Genomic DNA, 18,230 nt, shown 5'->3' with positions numbered 1-18,230 from the left:
TGTGGAGACCATGAGCATGAGCACACACCTGGCTTCCGACGGCGCTGTTGGGCTCTTCCCGGCGGCTCATGTAACATCCAAGAGAGACCGGGCCGAAGACGACGATCCCTCCGTCTCGCTACAGGCACCGGCGGCTTCCGCGCCTACAGTGCCGGCACCGACGTCGCCTCCGGAGGGCGGCGGCGCGGCTGGTGTCGTGGCATTGTTGGCGAGGCTGTGGAGGAGGTTCTGGCGGTTCGACGAGCCGTACCACCGCGCGCTCCCCGGCACCAAGCCGTAGCAGTACTGAAATATTGTGTTGATGGAGAGAGAGGTGATCTGAACTATTAATAATTAAGCAACTGCGCTAATATTATATTCCCTTGGACAGAATGAAAATTGAAACTCATTCAACGATGAGATGACCTATGGCTCTAGCTTTTGCATGTTCTACTTTTTTTCTTTCTTTTTTATGGGAAATAATAATAAAACCGTTAGCTAGTTTGTAACTAATGTGCGGTAACAAGATAGGTGATGAAGGCTCCGTTTGGATATACTACCGCTTCGGAGTTTCTGGTTAGTTGAAAAATGGTTATGCTTGTTGAATTTTGATCGTTGGTTTTTATAATAAATTTTTAGCTTCTCAGCATATTAAAAATCTGAAAAACTCATTCCAGTATGTTTCTCAGTTTTTAGTCCATTTCAGTCCTAACGTATTTTAATTAATTAAAAAAAATCAGATAAAAATCAGCAGTTTAGATAGTTCTATTTTTTTTTTGAAAAAACTACTTTTAAACCCATCCAAACGGGAAGTCCGATCCCAAACAGGCCCAAATACGATCCAAAGAAAGTAGAGTAGTAGCTAAGGGGTTTAGCGACCCCAAAGCCGCAGCAAAAGAGAGGTTTTTGCCGTTCTACCCTTCCCGTGGCGACGCGCACGACCTCCGCGAGAGACAAGGGGGAAAAATGGCATCTTTGGCCCGCTCCGCCGCCGCAGTCGCGAGGTCGGCGCTCCGCCCGGCGCCCCTCGCCGGCCGCGTCCTCGGTGCGCCGCTCCCTCCGCTGGCGTCGCCTTCCCCAGCCCGGGCCGCCCGGATCCTCCGCAGGTAACCAACTGATTCATCAGGCGATCTGTAGAGGTGCACGGATGGGTGGGATGGGTTCGGATGGGCGTCGGTGCTCATGTCCGGGCGTGGTTCTTGCAGGTCCGCTGCGGCGGCATCGGCGGGGCTGGAGACGCTCATGCCGCTGCACAGCGCGGTGGCGGCGGCGCGGCTCAGGTCCTGCATCGCCGTCGATTCGTCCTGCTGGAGCTCGCTCTCTCAAGGTAATCCCGCTCGTTCGGTTTCCCCTCAAATTAATTATTCGAGTTGATAACGATTGACAAGTTAGTAGCATACGACCACCATCAGCTTGTTGGATCTGCTGTTGATTGGTGCATGCTGCGTGTGAATTCCATGTGCCTGTGCATTGTTAGATTTTGGGGCTCCGGACCGTGTAGGAAACGCCACAGCTTTGTCAGATCACATCACTCATTTATCAGAAATATGTGATTCTAAATCCTTGGGGACCGCCCCTCGTTTTGCCGACTTGAACAGGCTCATGGTTGCCCAATTTATTTCTCAGTGGAACCAACTCAATTCTACAACTGAGCTCCGTGCATTGAACACTGCTTACCAGATACGTTGTTTATTGTGCTTATACGCCATATTGACCTAGTTACAGCAGAATGACTCTTGTGTGATGCTGTAGGACGAATCGTGAGTGTGTTGGTAAGGAAGTGCGTGTTAGTGATTTAAACTGTATTTTGCATCTATGGGCTCAATGCTCAAAACTTGACAACAAGATGAATAATTAAATAGCGTCCTGATGAGAGCGTTGTTAACCATCATTTATTACGCTGAAAAAACCATTGTTGTCTCTTTACTTTTATAATTTATTAATATTTAAATCTATATTGGGTAATTATGATCATGAAAGTGTAAGATTCTAGAACACCTTGCGGTTCCTTTTTGTTAATTTTCAATTGTTCTTTCTGAATGGTAGTTTGTCATTGTATCTGTCGTCTTAGATTTAGCTCAAACTATCTTTCTGGTGATTGTGGGGAGAATATTTTGCATACAAATATTGACTTGTTTCAAATTTTTGATGCTGTAAAATATTCATTTGTGAAAGAAGTTGTCTTAACCAGGTTCAATACCTGTGTCATCCTCAACTAATTTATTGTATTATTTTTGTTTGAGCCCAATCTTATAGTAGCTACTAGCTAGGAACTTCTAATGCTTCTTTTAACTTATTTGGCTCCCCATGGCACATGCAAAATTTGGAAAATTGAATACTTCCAGAGTTCTTTTTGGAAGCCTTTGTTTCTTGCATTTTTCACAATATTTGATCAAGTAGTCATGATTAATGAAGTTGATCGACATGGCTTTCAGAGTTGAATTAATGTGAAGATGCTAGCAGTTCATATTAATAATAAATTCAGAGATTATGTTATTTCATTTCTTATTGGCTTGATGGTGGTTGTGAACTTGTTATTACATTTTTCATTTGATGGTTTCTTGGGTTTTTTTTAATCAAATTATAATTTTTGTTTGGTGTTGGGATGCCTGTTGCTTGGGCAGCATCCTAATGGTCGCTAGAAAGAGAGAACTTTCTCTTTGGCACATTAGGTTTGTGTTTCACGCATTTGAGAGAAACTAGCATCGAATTGTACGGAACTTTGAATATAATATATACGGTCGTGTCAATATACAAAGTATACGAAAGACAGGAGGATGTTGTAGCAGAAACATGTAAACTTTATTCATTCATGTCAAATTCATAAAGTACAAGTTCTTTTTATCACAACGTGTTACTCCACAACGCACACGCTAATCTAAATGTGTAATATGATCTGGCGATTGCTTTGTCTTGGTTCCTGAGGCTTCGTGAAGCGACTTCGGTTAATTACGCCCGTCTTCGGGCTACCTTCGATTAAGCTACGCTGGCGGTCGTTATATCGAGGTCGTCTCTGAGTCAGCATGAGACAGAGCAAAGTGATAACATTAGAAATAAAAGCAGTAAAGGAACGGGATAACAGTCTAGCATGAGCTTTTTGGACTGTTTATGCATCCCGGTTCATCATCGGCCTCGTATGGGCCTCAGGATAGTGTATGTAGGAAGAGGTGGGTTAGAGGCGCGGCACGACGCATAGCTTCTACCGGAAGCGGTAGTGAGGCCACGACCAGAAGCTCGGCGCCGTGCTTGACTCACTATACCTCTCTTCGGGCCTCGGACTTGTCCTCATCGGCCAACCGAAGGCAACATGCCACGAAGGCGAAAGCCACACAAGGCAGGGTAATCACTACGGGCCACGGAGGCTCCAGTTGCAATGGCACATATTTTTCGCGATAATCATTATCAGACAGCCACACAGGCAAAAGAGCCACAAAGGTGGGGTGATCACACTGGGCCACAAAGGCTATAAGCGAGCCGTATCAGCCGACAAGAGAGCCACACAAGCACTGGAGCCACGAAGGCGAATACCACACATGCATCGGGGCAATCACCAATAACATCAAGCCATCGTGGCAACAGGTAACAATAGATAGATGACCGAGCCTACTCATTCTTTGCCAACAGGAATTACAGCAGCAACAACAGTGCTAACCTGTAAGTGCCAAACAAGCAATAGGGGCTCTCATCAAATCAACAGAACCACAACCAAAAGTTTTGATCATCTGATGATAACAGAAAGACCTCACTTGGCCACATGTGGTTCAGCCAATGCTAAAGAACCAAAGGCACGGCTCAGCCAACAATCATCAATAGCACATGCACCAACTATCATTATTAGCAAAGCTCAATAAGGGCCAGAAACATTTGTCCAGCAGCCTCAAAGCTCAAACTCTTAGGCCGGCATGCATCAGAACAAGAACCAGACAGCAGCCGGGCTTCAAGATCAAGCACAATAGCGAGTACCTGCGGCATGACGGCAAGGCTATTGTGACTCGCGGCCAGAGCCCAGACTTCACTAGCGCGTGGCCGGAGTACAAGACTTCGACGACGCACGGCTGGAACTCGGAGCTTCTTACGGCACACGACCTGTGCTCAAGCGTCCATTGTGCATATCAGAGAGAACTGGCGGTCGCATATCGCGTTGGGCTACCGCCCCCGATTTGGCTGCAGGGATCGGGTTCGGGCCAAAGGCGACGCCGCACACGCACGACACGATGGCTGGATACAGGCACAGAGAGAAAACAGAGATGAAACCACGGCGACCGGGCCAGACTGAGGCACAACGGCGAGCACAAGCGCAAGCTTCACAGCACGATGGTCGGACATCATAGAGAACAGAAGGTAGAGAGCACGCGGCACGGCCGAAGCACCGGTTACGACGGTACGACCAGGCTAAACTTGATGGCGTGATGGTATTACCTTGCTGATGGTGTTGATGGGGCTGTGGCAGCGTCTTGGTGCAGTAGGGCTGGCGGGCGGCCAGCAGGAGCACCAATGGTAGCCTCAAGCCTACCCATGACACGGTGGCGGCAGGGGTGTTCAAGGGCGGCGTAGCTCCGGCTGGGCACCAGGGGCGGTGCATGTAGGACTGCGGCCAGCAAAAGTGAGGGCGGGATCTCGGCTTAACAGCACGGCCAGACTTCGGCACGGCAGGGGCTCCACCCCTACCCCTCTGTGCCTCCATCAATGGCGGCAGGGGGCAGTGGCTTCAACGTGAGTAGCGGCCGGTTGGTAGCATACAATAGGGACGTGCGGCAGTAGAGGCACACCGGTGCGCAACAGGGCAGCGGCGGGTAGCCAGCAAGGCCGCGGCCGGCCGCAAGGGGTGGCGCTGCTCAAGGATGCTGCCACGGCGCGGCAAGACTCCGCCTCTTTCTCCTTTCGCCCCCCCTTCCTCCTCTCCTCCGTCTCGAAAGCCCCTTATATAGGTGGCAGCACCCCAGGATCCATAGGACTCGAATCCGTTGCGATTTTTAAGGGATCGCGACGAGTAGAGATATAGTTTGTTGGGGGATTCAGCTGGGAATCGATTTTGTGCGGATTTGGCTCCATCTGTTGGAGATATAGGGAGGGGAATCGAGAGGAGAGGATATGGGCGGCACCTTGGTCTCCTGGTGGCCGAAGCAAAGAGGTGAAGGGCGTCTGGCTTCATACGGCAGGGAAGAAAGAGGCATGGGCCTCAGTTGCTGCAGCCCAGCGAGTAAGAGGAAGGGGGCACGGGCCAGCTCTGGAGCAATGGGCTGGCTCGATCTAGAAAGGAAAAGGGCAAGGCATGCTTTTATCTGGCCCAAAGAAAAGCACAGCCCAACTGCTCCTTTTCTCCTTCTTTTTTTGACATATATGTGTTTATATAAGTGACAAAGTAGCATTCTACAGTTTGACTACCTCATTGCAGTAGTTTTGGTTGATGTCCTTCCGCCATTGCTACTATAAGGGCTCGCTGCCACTGGTATTGTTCAGTAAGTCAATATTTTTGTGAAATATTCATATGATGATACTGAGATTTTGGCTTGGTAGACAAGCAATTTTACATGTAGACATCTGAGTCCACTGGCTCCTCTTCCCAAAGTCAAACAAATGTCATCCTGGTTAGGCAGCACTGTGGCAGCAATGTGTAGTACTTCCAAAACATTCTCTCCAGAGATAACTGGAGAGTGGTGCCCTTGTTCGTCCATAATGCATACTAAATGCTGCTGCTTCCTGATGTGCTCTTACTCTTCGCCTCTTGAAAGCATGCAAACTTCTTTTTTGTGTTTTACGTTAGGGTTCCCCTTGATTTGGCTATTACCCTTGAAATGAATTTAACATTCTTATGAATGCCGATATTGAGTGCCATGTTATTTTGGTAAACTTGTTTGCGAACCGGTTTTCTTTCATCAGATCTTTCCAGAAACACTTTTATATGTGGTTAGTCAACTGAGAAATACTAAATTGATTTTAGCTACCTATATCTTACTAATATGAGATGCTTGTTGGTTAGACCGAGCCAAATGAAGAAAAAAATTGCTCTGTTCTTTCTTATTGAAAAAGATGGGGTTTCTATATTTTGACTGTGGTTATTATAGGTTTAAACAAGCGCATCTGATCATGGCTAGGAGCTGAGCAGCTGAGAAGTGAGGACACTGAGTTAAAACAAAGTGCATTTATTTGCAGATATGTCTAGAACAAGGAACATGTACTTTTGCTGCTGCACCATGCGCCTACTCTTGTTAACACAATGGAGCATGAAAAATGGTTCCTTGTAACTTGCTTGACTTTAATTTTCAGTTTGATCTTGCAAACAACTTGTAACGTGAATGAAAAATATCAATTTTCCTTTCTTGCTGGAAATAAAGGCAATTGATTGTATTCGTGACCTGACCTTGCTTTTATATTTGATGATATAGGATATGCTTTGCCCTTGTGACAGAGCTGCACCTGAAGAAACCAATGAACATTAGGGATTACAGAAACTGGGCTGTAATAACGGGATGCTTGTAAACCAATCTCGCATTTGAAGCTCATTATTTTGTAATGTGAATCATCCAGTTTTTGGAACAAACATTTGTTGATGTTAGGATTTTATGGCCATGGACTGTCTTCATCTCCACTTTACACGGCCATAGTTTGTTCCCATTGTAAAATTCCCTTTCAAAAGAAACCAAGGAAAATTGTAAATTTGAGTTACAAGTCGATTTAAAAAAGTTTCAGGTTTAGAAGCCAAAGTAGTGTGTTGAGTCTTTGGAAAGAGTTCAGAATCGATCTGTTGGGGAGCCCTGGCTATAAATATTAGACATCGGGCTCATTTTTCATTAAGTAGTTTACTTCCAACTCTCTTGCTCTCCAAATGCCATGAAATTGCAAAAACAATACAAGTTTTTGGATAAATACACATCCAATCAACAAAGATTGATAAAGAATGAGGCGCTTCTAGCGTGATTGTGCAGGCGATTTTATTTGTACCATGCGTCCAATCGCAACGCATTGTTATCTTTTGCTTCAGAGATCAGAGTGTCACGGGGCTGAGTAGAGGCCTCCCGGCGAAGAAGGCCTCCAGGTTCCCGGAGACGATGTCGATCACGCCGCGAATGGACTCCGGCGTGAGCACGGCCCTGTGGTCCGACAGAACGACGTTGTCCATCCCGAACAGCTCCGGCGGCACGTCCGGCTCGTTCTCGTACACGTCCAGCCCGGCGCCGCCGATGACGCCCTCCCGCAGGCACCGCACCAGCTCCGGCTCGTCGACAAGCCCGCCCCGCCCGACGTTGACAAGCACGCCGTCCCTGCCTAGCGCCTCCAGCACCTCCCGGTTCACCAGGTGCTGCGTCTCCTCCGTCAGCGCGCACGACAGCACCAGCACGTCGCTGTCCGCCGCGAGGTCGCGCACCGTGGGGAAGAACTTGTAGGGCGCCGACGGCTTCGGCGAACGTGAGTGGTAGGAAATGGGGCATCCGAAGGCGGCGAGCCGCCGCGCCACCAGCGTCCCGATGCGGCCGAGACCGACAATCCCCACTCGCTTGCCACTCACCTGCAAATTAATTTGTTGTGTTAATTAAGTAGCAATTCTCTTCGTGTTCTTGGAAACGTAGCAATCGAATTGAGTGTCAAGAACCTTTGTGGCGAGAGGGTACTTGCCCTGGGCCACCCATCCGCCGCGCCGGACGTACGCCTCGGCGGCGGCGACCCTGCGGAGCACGGCGACGACGAGCCCGACGGCGTAGTCCGCCGAGTCGACGGAGAACGCCACGCCGGCGTTGGTGACGGCGAGCCCGCGGCGGCGGCAGGCGTCGAGGTCGACGTGGTCCACGCCGACGGAGGTGGCAGCCACGAGCTCCAGCGCGGGGAGCCTGTCCAGGAGCTCGGCGGGGACCGTCTTCAGGCCCGGGACCAGCAGGACCTTGGCCTCGGCGGCCGTGGCCGCGTCGGCGTCCGCGGCCAAGACGAAGCGGTACCGGCTCTCCAGCGCGGCGGCGAACTCCGGGAACAGCGACTGCGCCAGGAGCACCAGCGGCTTGTCGACGCCGGAGTCCGCGGGCGCCGGCGGCGGCATCCTTGCACTCGGACGGGTAGGGTTTGGTGGAGAGGGAAGGGTGAAGTACACAATCAGAAAGTTGGGTGGCTAATAATTTAGTGATAACTAATCAATCATTCCGGGTTAAAAATAGCAGCAAGAAGAAGAATAATCGTGTAATTTGTCCACCAGAACGAGCAGAGGAATCGAATCCTGACTGAGCAAGAAATGCCAAGAATCACAGCGTCAAAAAGAAAAACACAAACAAGCATCGCTCAACTACTAATAATCGTGTCACTGTCGTATGCAAACTGGTACACTGCTCGAAAGGTTATTTCAGTGAATGGCAACGCTGTCTGTACTCCGTGGATGTGGTCGACGCCGGCGCTGATGGCGTCGACGACGCAGCGCAGCCACGGTACAGCGCCGAGGAAGTGTTGTTCTTTGTACGGATCGTTGATCTCTGATGGGACGGACGGTGTATACGTTGGTTTGTTCTATTTGATCGGAACAGATCCGCTGTCGACCGTTCCCGCCCATAATTCATTGCCTCCACCGGTCAGGCCCTGTCGCCGCGGGCTTCACTCTGTCTGTCGTCCTCCGGTAAGTCACACCTTGCAAAAGAAGTAATTTTGTCACTGTTGTATCCACAAGATACGATCAGTTCTTACAACCCATTAACTCAGCTAGCCTATGTCTCTGTCTATGAACCTAAGTTCTCAAAAGCCGCTTTCAGACCTTCAGGCTTTGGGGAAACCTCAGCATCTATCGGTAGATGAACACTGCAAGCGGGGATCCTGAGATTCGACCGGATGGCTGATTTTGGATCTACCTCGTACGTGAATTTAATGCGAATATATGAGATCTAGACGGGACGGATGATCGTCGACTAGTAAGAATAAATGCTTAAGGGATTTTAGACAGGTTCGGACCGCACGGAGCGTAATACCTTACTCATGTATGTATGATGTGCTATTAATACTCTTAAAATATCTTTCTCTGGATCTCTGTGTTACAAGATTTTTTCTCTATCTATCAAGTCTTGAGCTTCGATCTTCAAGTGCCGATCTCTCTGAGCTTCTACTTGGCTTGGATTTCTCCGACCCCTTCTTCTACGGAGTGCACCCCCTCCCCTTTTATCCTATCGGGGAGGCTCGGCGTGCCCAGAACGGGGGCACGAGTTCCTATGAGCCATAAATGGAAAGCAACCATCATGGGGCTACAGTTTGATATTACAGGAGTTGAAAATGCGCCTTTGACCGGTCTCGTTGCCCATTACGCCTAACTTTAGCAGGTGCAGGGGGCCCACCGGGCAGCCGCCGAACTGCCCCGCATGCCCGCCCGGTCAGAACAGACCTGACACAGCAGGAGGGCAGGCGATACGCCTCGAGCCCAGCGACGATATCCCCAAGCCGCTTCCTTCGTGGGCCCCGCAGGGTGACGTGCGATGGGACCCGTCGCATTAAATGTCCCCACGCCTTCCTACCAGGCGGTGGCAGGGACTGATGTACTCAGTACGACAGGTGTGGGGGAGTGGTTGGAAATGACAGGCCACGCTCCCTCTTAAATGCAGCATAGAGCCTCTCACCGATTGACACCTCACCGTTGAGCCCTTGAGGGGTCCACCGGCAAGGGGCTTCTCAGGTCCTCAGGGAACTCTGGGCACTCGGGGACCACTGTTCATGCCCCCGAGCGCCCTCTGCCGGATATGTCTCTTCTCGGGTCCTCGGGGAATTCTGGGTACTCGGGGACCACTGTTCATAGCCCCGAGCACCCCTCTCGGAACTAGCTCTTCTCGGGTCCTCGGGGAACTACGGGTACTCGGGGACCACTGTTCATGGCCCTAAGCACCCCTCCCGGAAATGGCTCTTCTCGGCCCTCGGGGAGATGATCCCCGAGGGAAGGCGCCACGTGGTATTTTGCTGTCCTGGTCTCAGGACTCGGGGACTCCTGGTTCCCATGTCACCGACAGTGTCCCGGAGCCATGCCTCCCAGAGCTCCAGCCTCGGGAGCTTGGGCAGGCTTCCCGAAGGCTACGGGATGAGTTATCAGGCCTCAAGAAAGATCTGATAAAGGGGAACACCGATCATCCTTCCCCTGCAAGGATGTGATTGGCATTCCGTACTAAGACTAGTGGACGATATCCTGACAGGATGACGCAACCTGAAACACGGGACAGCGCGACGCCGGGCCGCATTTGGTAATCGGCCCTGCACCGACCCCAAGGTTGGTTCAGCCCCTGTATTAGCCGTGGTAGATATTATCTCCTGAGTAAGGTAAAGAATAGTTTTACTTGGATCCGCGCTATGTAATTTGGTCGGTCCTAGATCTTTGTTAGTAGCGATAACTTGTACGCTACGCCAGGAGTAGCCTTATAAATACAGAGCTATGGTCATCAGGTCAAGGACTAACCTTTTCTATTATCAATACATTTTCACTGTCCCTACCTCCCAAACTTCATCTCCAAGTTTGAGTCTCCTCCTTAGAAAAAACTCTTGCCATACTTGTTAGCGCAAGACGATCTCTTGCGCCAACAGTCAACTCTGTCTATGCTCTGTCGATGTGGTCGACGTCGGCGCTGATGGCGTCGACAACACAGTGCAGCCACGGTACGATGTCGAGGAAGTGTTGTTCTTTGTACGGGACCGTTGATCTCTGATGGGACGGATGGTGTACATGTTGGTTTGTTCCGTTTGATCGAAATATATCCGTTGTCGACCATTCCCGCTCACAATTCATCACCTCCACCGGTCAGGCCCTGTCGCCGCGGGCTTCCCTCTATATGTCGTCCTCTGATAAGTTCCCACTCTGACAACTCCAAGCCCTAATGCTAAAAGATTGCCGGACTTGAAGAAGAAGGGGGACATTGGGGAAAACAAAAATTCGGGTGTTGAGGGTGGCTACAACACTAGAGTGGATTTTGGCATTTCCCCTTCTTAAATAATGTTCGACCAATAATCTTAACACACATTGTAGAAGAAGTAATTCTGTCACTGTTGTACCCACGGGGCACGATCAGTTCTTGTCACTTGTGGATCTGTCAGTTTTGATGGCCACCAGTACCCTAGCTTGCATCACAATCGCTCGGAGCGACAGCTGATGCAGCGGTTGATCGTTTATCCGACGCTGGACACTCTGGTGCTCCGGCGCGTCTCAGCTGCTGACCGGTATGTCCGCCAGGGGCTCTGGCCGGCGCGCGGGGACTACACGCTTGGCTTCAAGGTTCCATTCACTTCTTGGCTTCTTTCTTGGATACAAAACTGGAAGAAAAAAATCAGTTTTTTTATTCCGATTGATCAGCTCGGCTGCAAGCGCACGGGCATTATCGGTGTGGGAAGCATCGGCTCGAAGCATTCCGCTGCGTCATCTCCTACCACTCCAGGGCGCCAAAGGCCTCCGTCCCCTACCGGTACTTGTACTTCCCCGACGTGCACGCCCTCGCCGCGGCCTCCGACGCTGAACGACGGGAAGAGCGTGCTGGACGCCCTGCGGAAGGACGGTGTCGTCGTCAACATCGCGCGCGGAGGAAATGTGAACGAGCAGAACTAGCTGGGCGTGTTGGAATTGATCTCGGCCTTATCCCTAACGTGACCAAGATAAAAGGAGGTCCGTTTGGCCTCCATGTGCTCTGATCGGGAGCCCCAACCAACAAATGGTGGTGGTCCCACCTTGTACTGCGCTTTATATAAACCAGGGGGGAGTCCCGTAAGGCATGTGACCTTAATTCGCATGTTAGGCTAATCTCCCCCCACAAAACTCTAATCCGATCCTAAGAGAACGCAGTAAACAAGGTGAAGGCTACTGCCAGCGTCATCATCGACAACATTTGCATCTACACCGACACTCCCCGACCTCACCATCAACCTCTAATGTCATTACCGAGCTCTGATACCATTGTTATCTCAAGCAAACCTTAATCAAGTGAAACTATTTTTTCCGTTTTCTGCCCAACGGTGATGCGGATTGGAGTTTTATTTTTGGGCATAATTTTAATTAGACCAACGTAGGGTTATTTTCGTGCAAATTATTTTCTTATGATAAATTTACTAATCTGGCCCAATTCTTCTCTCCAGCTCTTAACGCTTCCTCTATTGCCGCCACTATTGACGGCATAGAGCAACTTACGGGCAATAATTTTCCTGCTTGGAAAGCTAAGGTGATTGTTGTCCTTGGTGTTTTGGACCTGGACTATGCACTCAGGGTTGACGCTCCCACAGCTCTCGCTGTTGGTGTGGAAAATTATGATGAATTAAAGAAAGCTTATGATTCACTTTCTGAGAAGTGGGAGCGGTCCAACCGCATGTCTCTTATGATAATGAGGAACTCAATATCAGATGCTATAAGGGGAGCAATCCCAAACTCAGAAAAAGCTAAGACGTACTTGGCATCTGTGGAGAAGCAATTTAAAGGCACCTCCAAGGTTTATGCCAGTACACTGATTCAGAAGCTTCTCAACACTAAGTATAATTATGGGTCCGGTGGCATAAGAGAACACATCATGATGATGACAGATATGGCTGCCAAACTCAAGGGCATGGATATGGAAATCTCTGAGGGTTTCCTTATCCACTTCATTATGACCTCTCTCCCTCCTGAGTTTACTCCTTTTAAGATAAATTATAACACTCAGAAAGAGAAGTAGAGCATGAGCGACTTGATCGCAATGTGCGTCCAAGAGGAAGAGAGGGTGAGGGCTGAAAATAAAGATTTTGTGAATCAAGTAAGTAGCCCCAAGAATAAAAGAAAATTCCAAGGGGATTTCAAGTCTAAGAAGAAGTTGCATTTCATCGCTAAACACGATAAGGCAGCACAGAGGGCGCCCAAGGCATTTGCTCCTTCTGCTCCTGCCTCTCAAGAATCTAAAGATGACAGATGCCACTTCTGCCACAAGAAAGACCACTACTAAAAGGATTGTGTTGGTTTTCTGAAGTGGCTTGCAAAGAAGGGTAATGATTTCATAACATTCATTGATGAATCACTTTATGCTGATGTTCCCCTTAATTCATGGTGGATTGACTCAGGTGCCACTGTGCACGTTACCAACTACTTACAGGGATTCCTTACCGCGAAAACATTAAGAAAGGGGGAGCGAAGTCTTAGAGTGGCAAAGGGGAAGGAAGCTCAAGTTGAAGCTATCGGATCCCTTCCATTAGTTCTTAATAGTGGCTTCACTCTTAGATTAAATAATGTAGTTTATGTCCCTTCTATGAGGAGGAATCTCATTTTAGTTTCGATGTTAGATGATAATGGTTTTCATTGTAATTTTGGAGCCAATAAATGCATTCTTAAATTTAATTCAGATGTTATTGGTCTTGCCATCCGACAAGACAAATTTTATATGCTTCCTCTTAATAAATCCTCTGTGACGATGAATGTCTATGATGTAAGCCATAAGAGAAAGAGAAGTATAATTAATGAGACTTCTTCGAAACTGTGGCATTGTCGTTTGGGCCACATTTCGAGGGGGAGAATGGAGCGTCTCATTAAGGAAGAGATTCTCCAACCCTTAGACTTCTCCGACTCTGATCACTACATAGATTGCATTAAAGGAAAATACGTTAAGCAAATAAAGAAAGGGGCCACTCGGAGCACAGGATTATTAGAATTAATTCACACGAATATATGTGGTCCTTTTCCTATGACATCAGTTGACGGTTTTGATTCTTTCATTACCTTCACTGATGATTTCTCCCGTTACGGCTATATCTACCCCATTAAAGATCGATCTGAATCTCTCGATAAATTTAAGATATTTAAGACTGAAGTAGAAAATCAGCACAACCTGAAGATTAAAGTAGTGAGATTGGATCGCGGGGGAGAATATTATGGGAGGCATGCCACATATGGGCAAATTCTTGGTCCTTTTGCCAGATTCCTTCAGGAAAATGGCATAGTAGCCCAATATTCTACACCTGGTGAACCTCAGCAAAACGGGGTGGCTGAGCGACGCAACCGCACGCTTATGGACATGGTGCGAAGTATACTCAGCTATTCTAGTTTACCAGTTGGACTGTGGATGGAGGCACTTAAGATAACCACACACATTCTTAATCGGGTTCCCAGTAAATCAGTTCCAAAAACACCATATGAATTATGGACTGGAAGAAAACCCTCTTTAAAGTATTTACGCGTATGGGGCTGTGCAGCTAAAGCTAAAGTCTTTAATCCACATATTGGGAAATTAGATCCTAAGACAATTAGTTGTCACTTTATCGGGTATCCAGAAAGATCAAAGGGATATCATTTTTACTATCCAGATAGGATCACTAAGTTCGTAGAAACAAGACACACTGTGTTTCTTGAGAACGGGGATATGGAGCCAAGGGAAGTTGATCTTGAAGAAAAACGGGTTTATGTTCCTACTCCACTGATACAAGAGTCACACATCCCTGTGCCTTAGGTGGTTGCACCTTCAGTAGAAACTAACGTCAGTACACCCCCTGTTGAGGTCTCTGAAATTCCTAATGATATGCCTAACGATGAGCCTCAGCAGTCCCCTGTAGTACCCAGTCCTTGTTCTGCAGTGCATAATGAACCGATCAGGAGATCACAGTGTGACAGGAGACCTGCCATCTCAAACGATTATGTTGTTTATATGAATGAGGATGTTAATGACATAGGGAAGACAGAAGATCCCAACTCATATAAAGAAGTCATGATGAGTAAGCATTCGTCTGAGTGGCTTAATGCCATGAATGATGAATTAAAATCTATGAGCGATAATGATGTGTGGGACCTAGTAGAAATTCCCTACGGAGCCAAAACAGTAGGCTGTAAATGGGTCTACAAAACTAAACATGACTCTAATGGGAACATCGAAAGGTTCAAAGCAAGGCTCGTAGCTAAAGGCTTCTCGCAAAGAGAAGGAATCGATTATAATAAAACTTTCTCTCCTGTATCAAGTAAAGATTTTTTCAGAATAATTATGGCGCTCACAGCGCATTATGATTTAGAGCTGCATCAGATGGATGTAAAAACTGCATTCCTTAATGGTGACTTGGAAGAAAATGTTTACATGGCTCAGCCAGAAGGTTTTGTCATGAAAGACAACGAACATTTGGGATGTCGCCTTAAGAAATCAATTTATGGTCTAAAACAAGCGTCTAGACAGTGGTATCTCAAGTTTGACAAAGTTATCAGAAATTTTGGCTTTAAAGAAAATGAAGTTGATAACTGCATTTATATAAAGTTTAAAGGGGGGAAATTCACCATCTTAGTTCTTTATGTGGATGATATCTTATTGACCAGCAGTGATAAGGATATGCTGTTTGAGACCAAGAGATTTCTTTCCTCTAATTTCGATATGAAGGATCTCGGTGAAGCCTCTTATGTTCTTGGCATCGAAATTCATCGAGATCGGTCCAAAGGAGCATTAGGTTTGTCTCAAAAGGCATACATCGACAGAGTACTAAAGAAATACAATATGCATAAGTGCTCTGCCACGCCTGCTCCTATTGTTAAGGGCGATAAGTTTGGGACATATCAGTGTCCAAGGAACCAATATGAAATTGATCAAATGAAGACGGTTCCTTATGCTTCAGCTGTCGGAAGCATCATGTATGCTCAAGTATGTACACGCTCTGACTTAGCTTTCATGACCGGGATGCTTGGCAGATATCAATCAAATCCAGGACTGGACCACTGGAAAGCCGTTAAGAAAGTCCTTCGCTATTTGCAAGGCACTAAGAACTACATGCTCACATTTAGAGAATCCGATAACCTTGAAGTCATTGGTTATTCAGATGCAGACTTTGCGGGGTGTGTAGACACTAAGAAATCCACGTCAGGTTATATCTTCACCCTCGCTGGAGGAGCTATCTCGTGGAAAAGCTCAAAACAGACACTTACGGCATATTCAACGATGCAAGCTGAGTTTGTGGCATGTTATGAGGCTACCGGGCAGGCTGTATGGCTAAAGAACTTTATCCTGGGACTAAGAGTGGTTGGCAGTATTGCAAAACCACTTACATTATATTGCGATAATCAACCCGCAGTTTTCTATACGAGTAACAACAAGTCGAGTGGTGCTGCCAAACACATCGACATTAAGTATCACGTTGTGAAAGATAGAATCCAGGATCAAATAATAAGTGTCAAGCATATAAGCACTAAGTCAATGCTTGTGGATCCGCTCACTAAAGGCTTACCACCTCATATTTTTCGTGATCATGTTGCCGGCATGGGGTTATTGGAAAGCCTATGATTCTGGATAAGAGGACCATTATGCCAACCACTCCCATTAGGAATAACGAATTTCCATTTCGAGATGAAATAGTGTATTATGGGTTCTGGGTTTCAGTGGCATTTTATGAGCCGCTGTAATCTTTTGCCTTGATGTGCTGTTTTATTAAGAATGGGCTTATGATGTTAGCCTTTCGATCAAGGGGGAGAATGTTGGAATTGATCTTGGCCTTATCCCTAACGTGACCGAGATAAAAGGAGGTCCGTTTGGCCTCCATGCGCTCTGATCGGGAGCCCCAACCAACAAATGGTGGTGGTCCCACCTTGTGCTGCGCTTTATATAAACCAGGGGGGAGTCCCGTAAGGCATGTGACCTTAATTCGCATGTTAGGCTAATCTCTCTCCCACAAAACTCTAATCTGATCCTAAGAGAACGCAGTAAACAAGGTGAAGACTACTGCCGGTGTCATCATCGACAACATTTGCATCTACACCGACACTCCCCGACCTCACCATCAACCTCTAATATCATCACCGAGCTCAGGTACACATATTCACGCTTCCGTTTTAAGTTAGTGTTTGATTTAGGGTTAATGTTTCACTTGATTAAGGTTTGCTTGAGATAACAGGGTGCTGCAGGAAAGGAGGATGGCGGGCGTGGGTCTGGACATGTTCGAGAATGAGCCGCATGTGCCGGAGGAGCTGATGTCCATGGACAACGACGTGCATGAGATGGCCTTCACCGAGGAGTCGTCGGCCGACCTCCGCGAGCTGATGATTGGGAACCTGGAAGCCTTCTTCGAGGGGAAGCCGTTGCTGACGCCTGTGCTTCTTCCATAGTGTATCACTAATTGAGCGAATCGATACACGAAGAGACTATGGAAGGTACGCAGAGCACCATGCAGAGTAGATAGGCTTCCTCTCCTGTATGATCACTAGTAAAGAGGGAAATGCAACTCCGTAATACGTGCATGCACATCATATCTCGATCGTCTATTGATTTTTTTACCTATTTTATAATTTTTTTCACCTATCCTTTCATTATAAATCTCAACATAAATAAACAGTCCTGATAATCCATATATTCGCATACATTGTAGAAAATTTTCCTTCCCTAATAAAGAGGATGCATGTCCTTGTTGCCTGAGAAATTGAAGTAGCAGTGTTTGATCAGCCAGCAGTAACAGCAGCAATGATCAGATACCGAACAGGTTAGTTTGTTTTAGCATCCAGCTTCAGCTTACAATTGTGAGACTGCACCGATAATCCTGATCATTAGCATTTTTTAGAGGAATTCTGATCATTATGAGACGTGGACGATGACTCTGTAGTTGGTTTGGACGCGGCCCAGGAGATGTTGTACTCCTGACATTTTGTTTGATGCAGCCCGGTGAGCATTGCATGAGGCCCATGACAACGACGAGATCAGTGGCAATTGGGTAGCCGGCCCAGCTAGCTTTTGGTCCGGAACGATTTGCTTCTGTTTCTTTTCTGAGTGGATTCATTGATAACAGAGATTACATGCGTGATAACAAATGATGCAAGGACATTTTGCTATATACTAGACGGGTCCTATTTTTGGAGTTATGTTAAATAAATAACCGAGAGAAAATGCTAAGTTTAGCGCCTGTTTACACAACGTGAGTGACAAATTCAAAGGGTCCGTCTAGTTTTAAGGTGACATAGAAATGGCTACAGCAGCATAACAAAGAACTTATGATTTAGAATTTGCATGCATAGTGACTACCAAGATACACATTCCATTTTTTTTTCATGAAACCATTCCCATATTAATGTACTCTGTTTTTATCTTTTTGGCTGCAAGGGTTGTACATAATAGTTGATTGGTAAAGACTAGTTTTCGGACGTGCGTGTTGGTGCATTCCCATCCACACGCGTGCTCTGTAGTCGGATATGGATCCATTGCTATGTGCCACCCTGTGGAAGTTTCAACTCTCGCTGCAGTGTGCACATGGTTTTCACCCATGATTTCTACCGCATCATTGCTCGACCTCGTGGCCCTATCTGCTCCCCATCTCTTTTGACTTCTCTCACCGCTTTATCCCCAAATCTCTCTCTC

At 47.4% G+C, this 18,230-nt stretch overlaps 2 protein-coding genes and 1 pseudogene across 3 annotated transcripts; 2 read left to right on the top strand and 1 right to left on the bottom strand.

Annotated features, from left to right (window-relative positions):
* Window positions 1-837: 837 nt before the first annotated feature.
* On the top strand, window positions 838-6,535 carry LOC133888545 (protein NONRESPONDING TO OXYLIPINS 2, mitochondrial-like). 2 transcript variants are annotated; one of them, XM_062328826.1, is made up of 4 exons: window positions 838-1,085; window positions 1,185-1,306; window positions 6,045-6,092; window positions 6,366-6,535. In XM_062328826.1, exons 1-3 carry the CDS (start codon window positions 946-948, stop codon window positions 6,062-6,064), a joined length of 282 nt encoding a protein of 93 aa, XP_062184810.1. In that variant the 5' UTR covers window positions 838-945; the 3' UTR covers window positions 6,065-6,092; window positions 6,366-6,535. The 2 variants fall into 2 exon arrangements, with proteins under 2 accessions (XP_062184810.1, XP_062184809.1); XM_062328825.1 differs by lacking the exon at window positions 6,045-6,092.
* A 212-nt stretch (window positions 6,536-6,747) lies between these two features.
* Window positions 6,748-8,328, bottom strand: LOC133888544 (glyoxylate/hydroxypyruvate reductase HPR3-like). Its single transcript, XM_062328824.1, has 2 exons — window positions 7,571-8,328; window positions 6,748-7,486 (listed from the first exon to the last, which is right to left on the bottom strand). Exons 1-2 carry the CDS (start codon window positions 8,006-8,008, stop codon window positions 6,965-6,967), a joined length of 960 nt encoding a protein of 319 aa, XP_062184808.1. The 5' UTR covers window positions 8,009-8,328; the 3' UTR covers window positions 6,748-6,964.
* Window positions 8,329-11,068: 2,740 nt separating this feature from the next.
* On the top strand, window positions 11,069-16,990 carry LOC133888326 (glyoxylate/hydroxypyruvate reductase HPR3-like; annotated as a pseudogene).
* The last annotated feature ends 1,240 nt before the right edge of the window (window positions 16,991-18,230 follow it).

The sequence above is a fragment of the Phragmites australis genome, chromosome 13 (assembly GCF_958298935.1).
Source record: "Phragmites australis chromosome 13, lpPhrAust1.1, whole genome shotgun sequence".
Classification (NCBI taxonomy): Eukaryota; Viridiplantae; Streptophyta; class Magnoliopsida; order Poales; family Poaceae; genus Phragmites; species Phragmites australis.
The sequence above is the reverse complement of the archived record's forward strand: the minus strand, read 5'-3'. Positions and strand labels throughout refer to the sequence as shown.

Coding starts and splice junctions, on each gene's coding strand:
- LOC133888545 (XM_062328825.1), top strand. CDS start 946: ATGGCATCTTTGGCCCGCTCCGCCGCCGCAGTCGCGAGGTCGGCGCTC. Junction 1,086..1,184: donor GCCGCCCGGATCCTCCGCAG/GTAACCAACTGA, acceptor TGGTTCTTGCAG/GTCCGCTGCGGCGGCATCGG. Junction 1,307..6,365: donor CTGGAGCTCGCTCTCTCAAG/GTAATCCCGCTC, acceptor TTGATGATATAG/GATATGCTTTGCCCTTGTGA.
- LOC133888544 (XM_062328824.1), bottom strand. CDS start 8,008: ATGCCGCCGCCGGCGCCCGCGGACTCCGGCGTCGACAAGCCGCTGGTG. Junction 7,487..7,570: donor AGTACCCTCTCGCCACAAAG/GTTCTTGACACT, acceptor ATTAATTTGCAG/GTGAGTGGCAAGCGAGTGGG.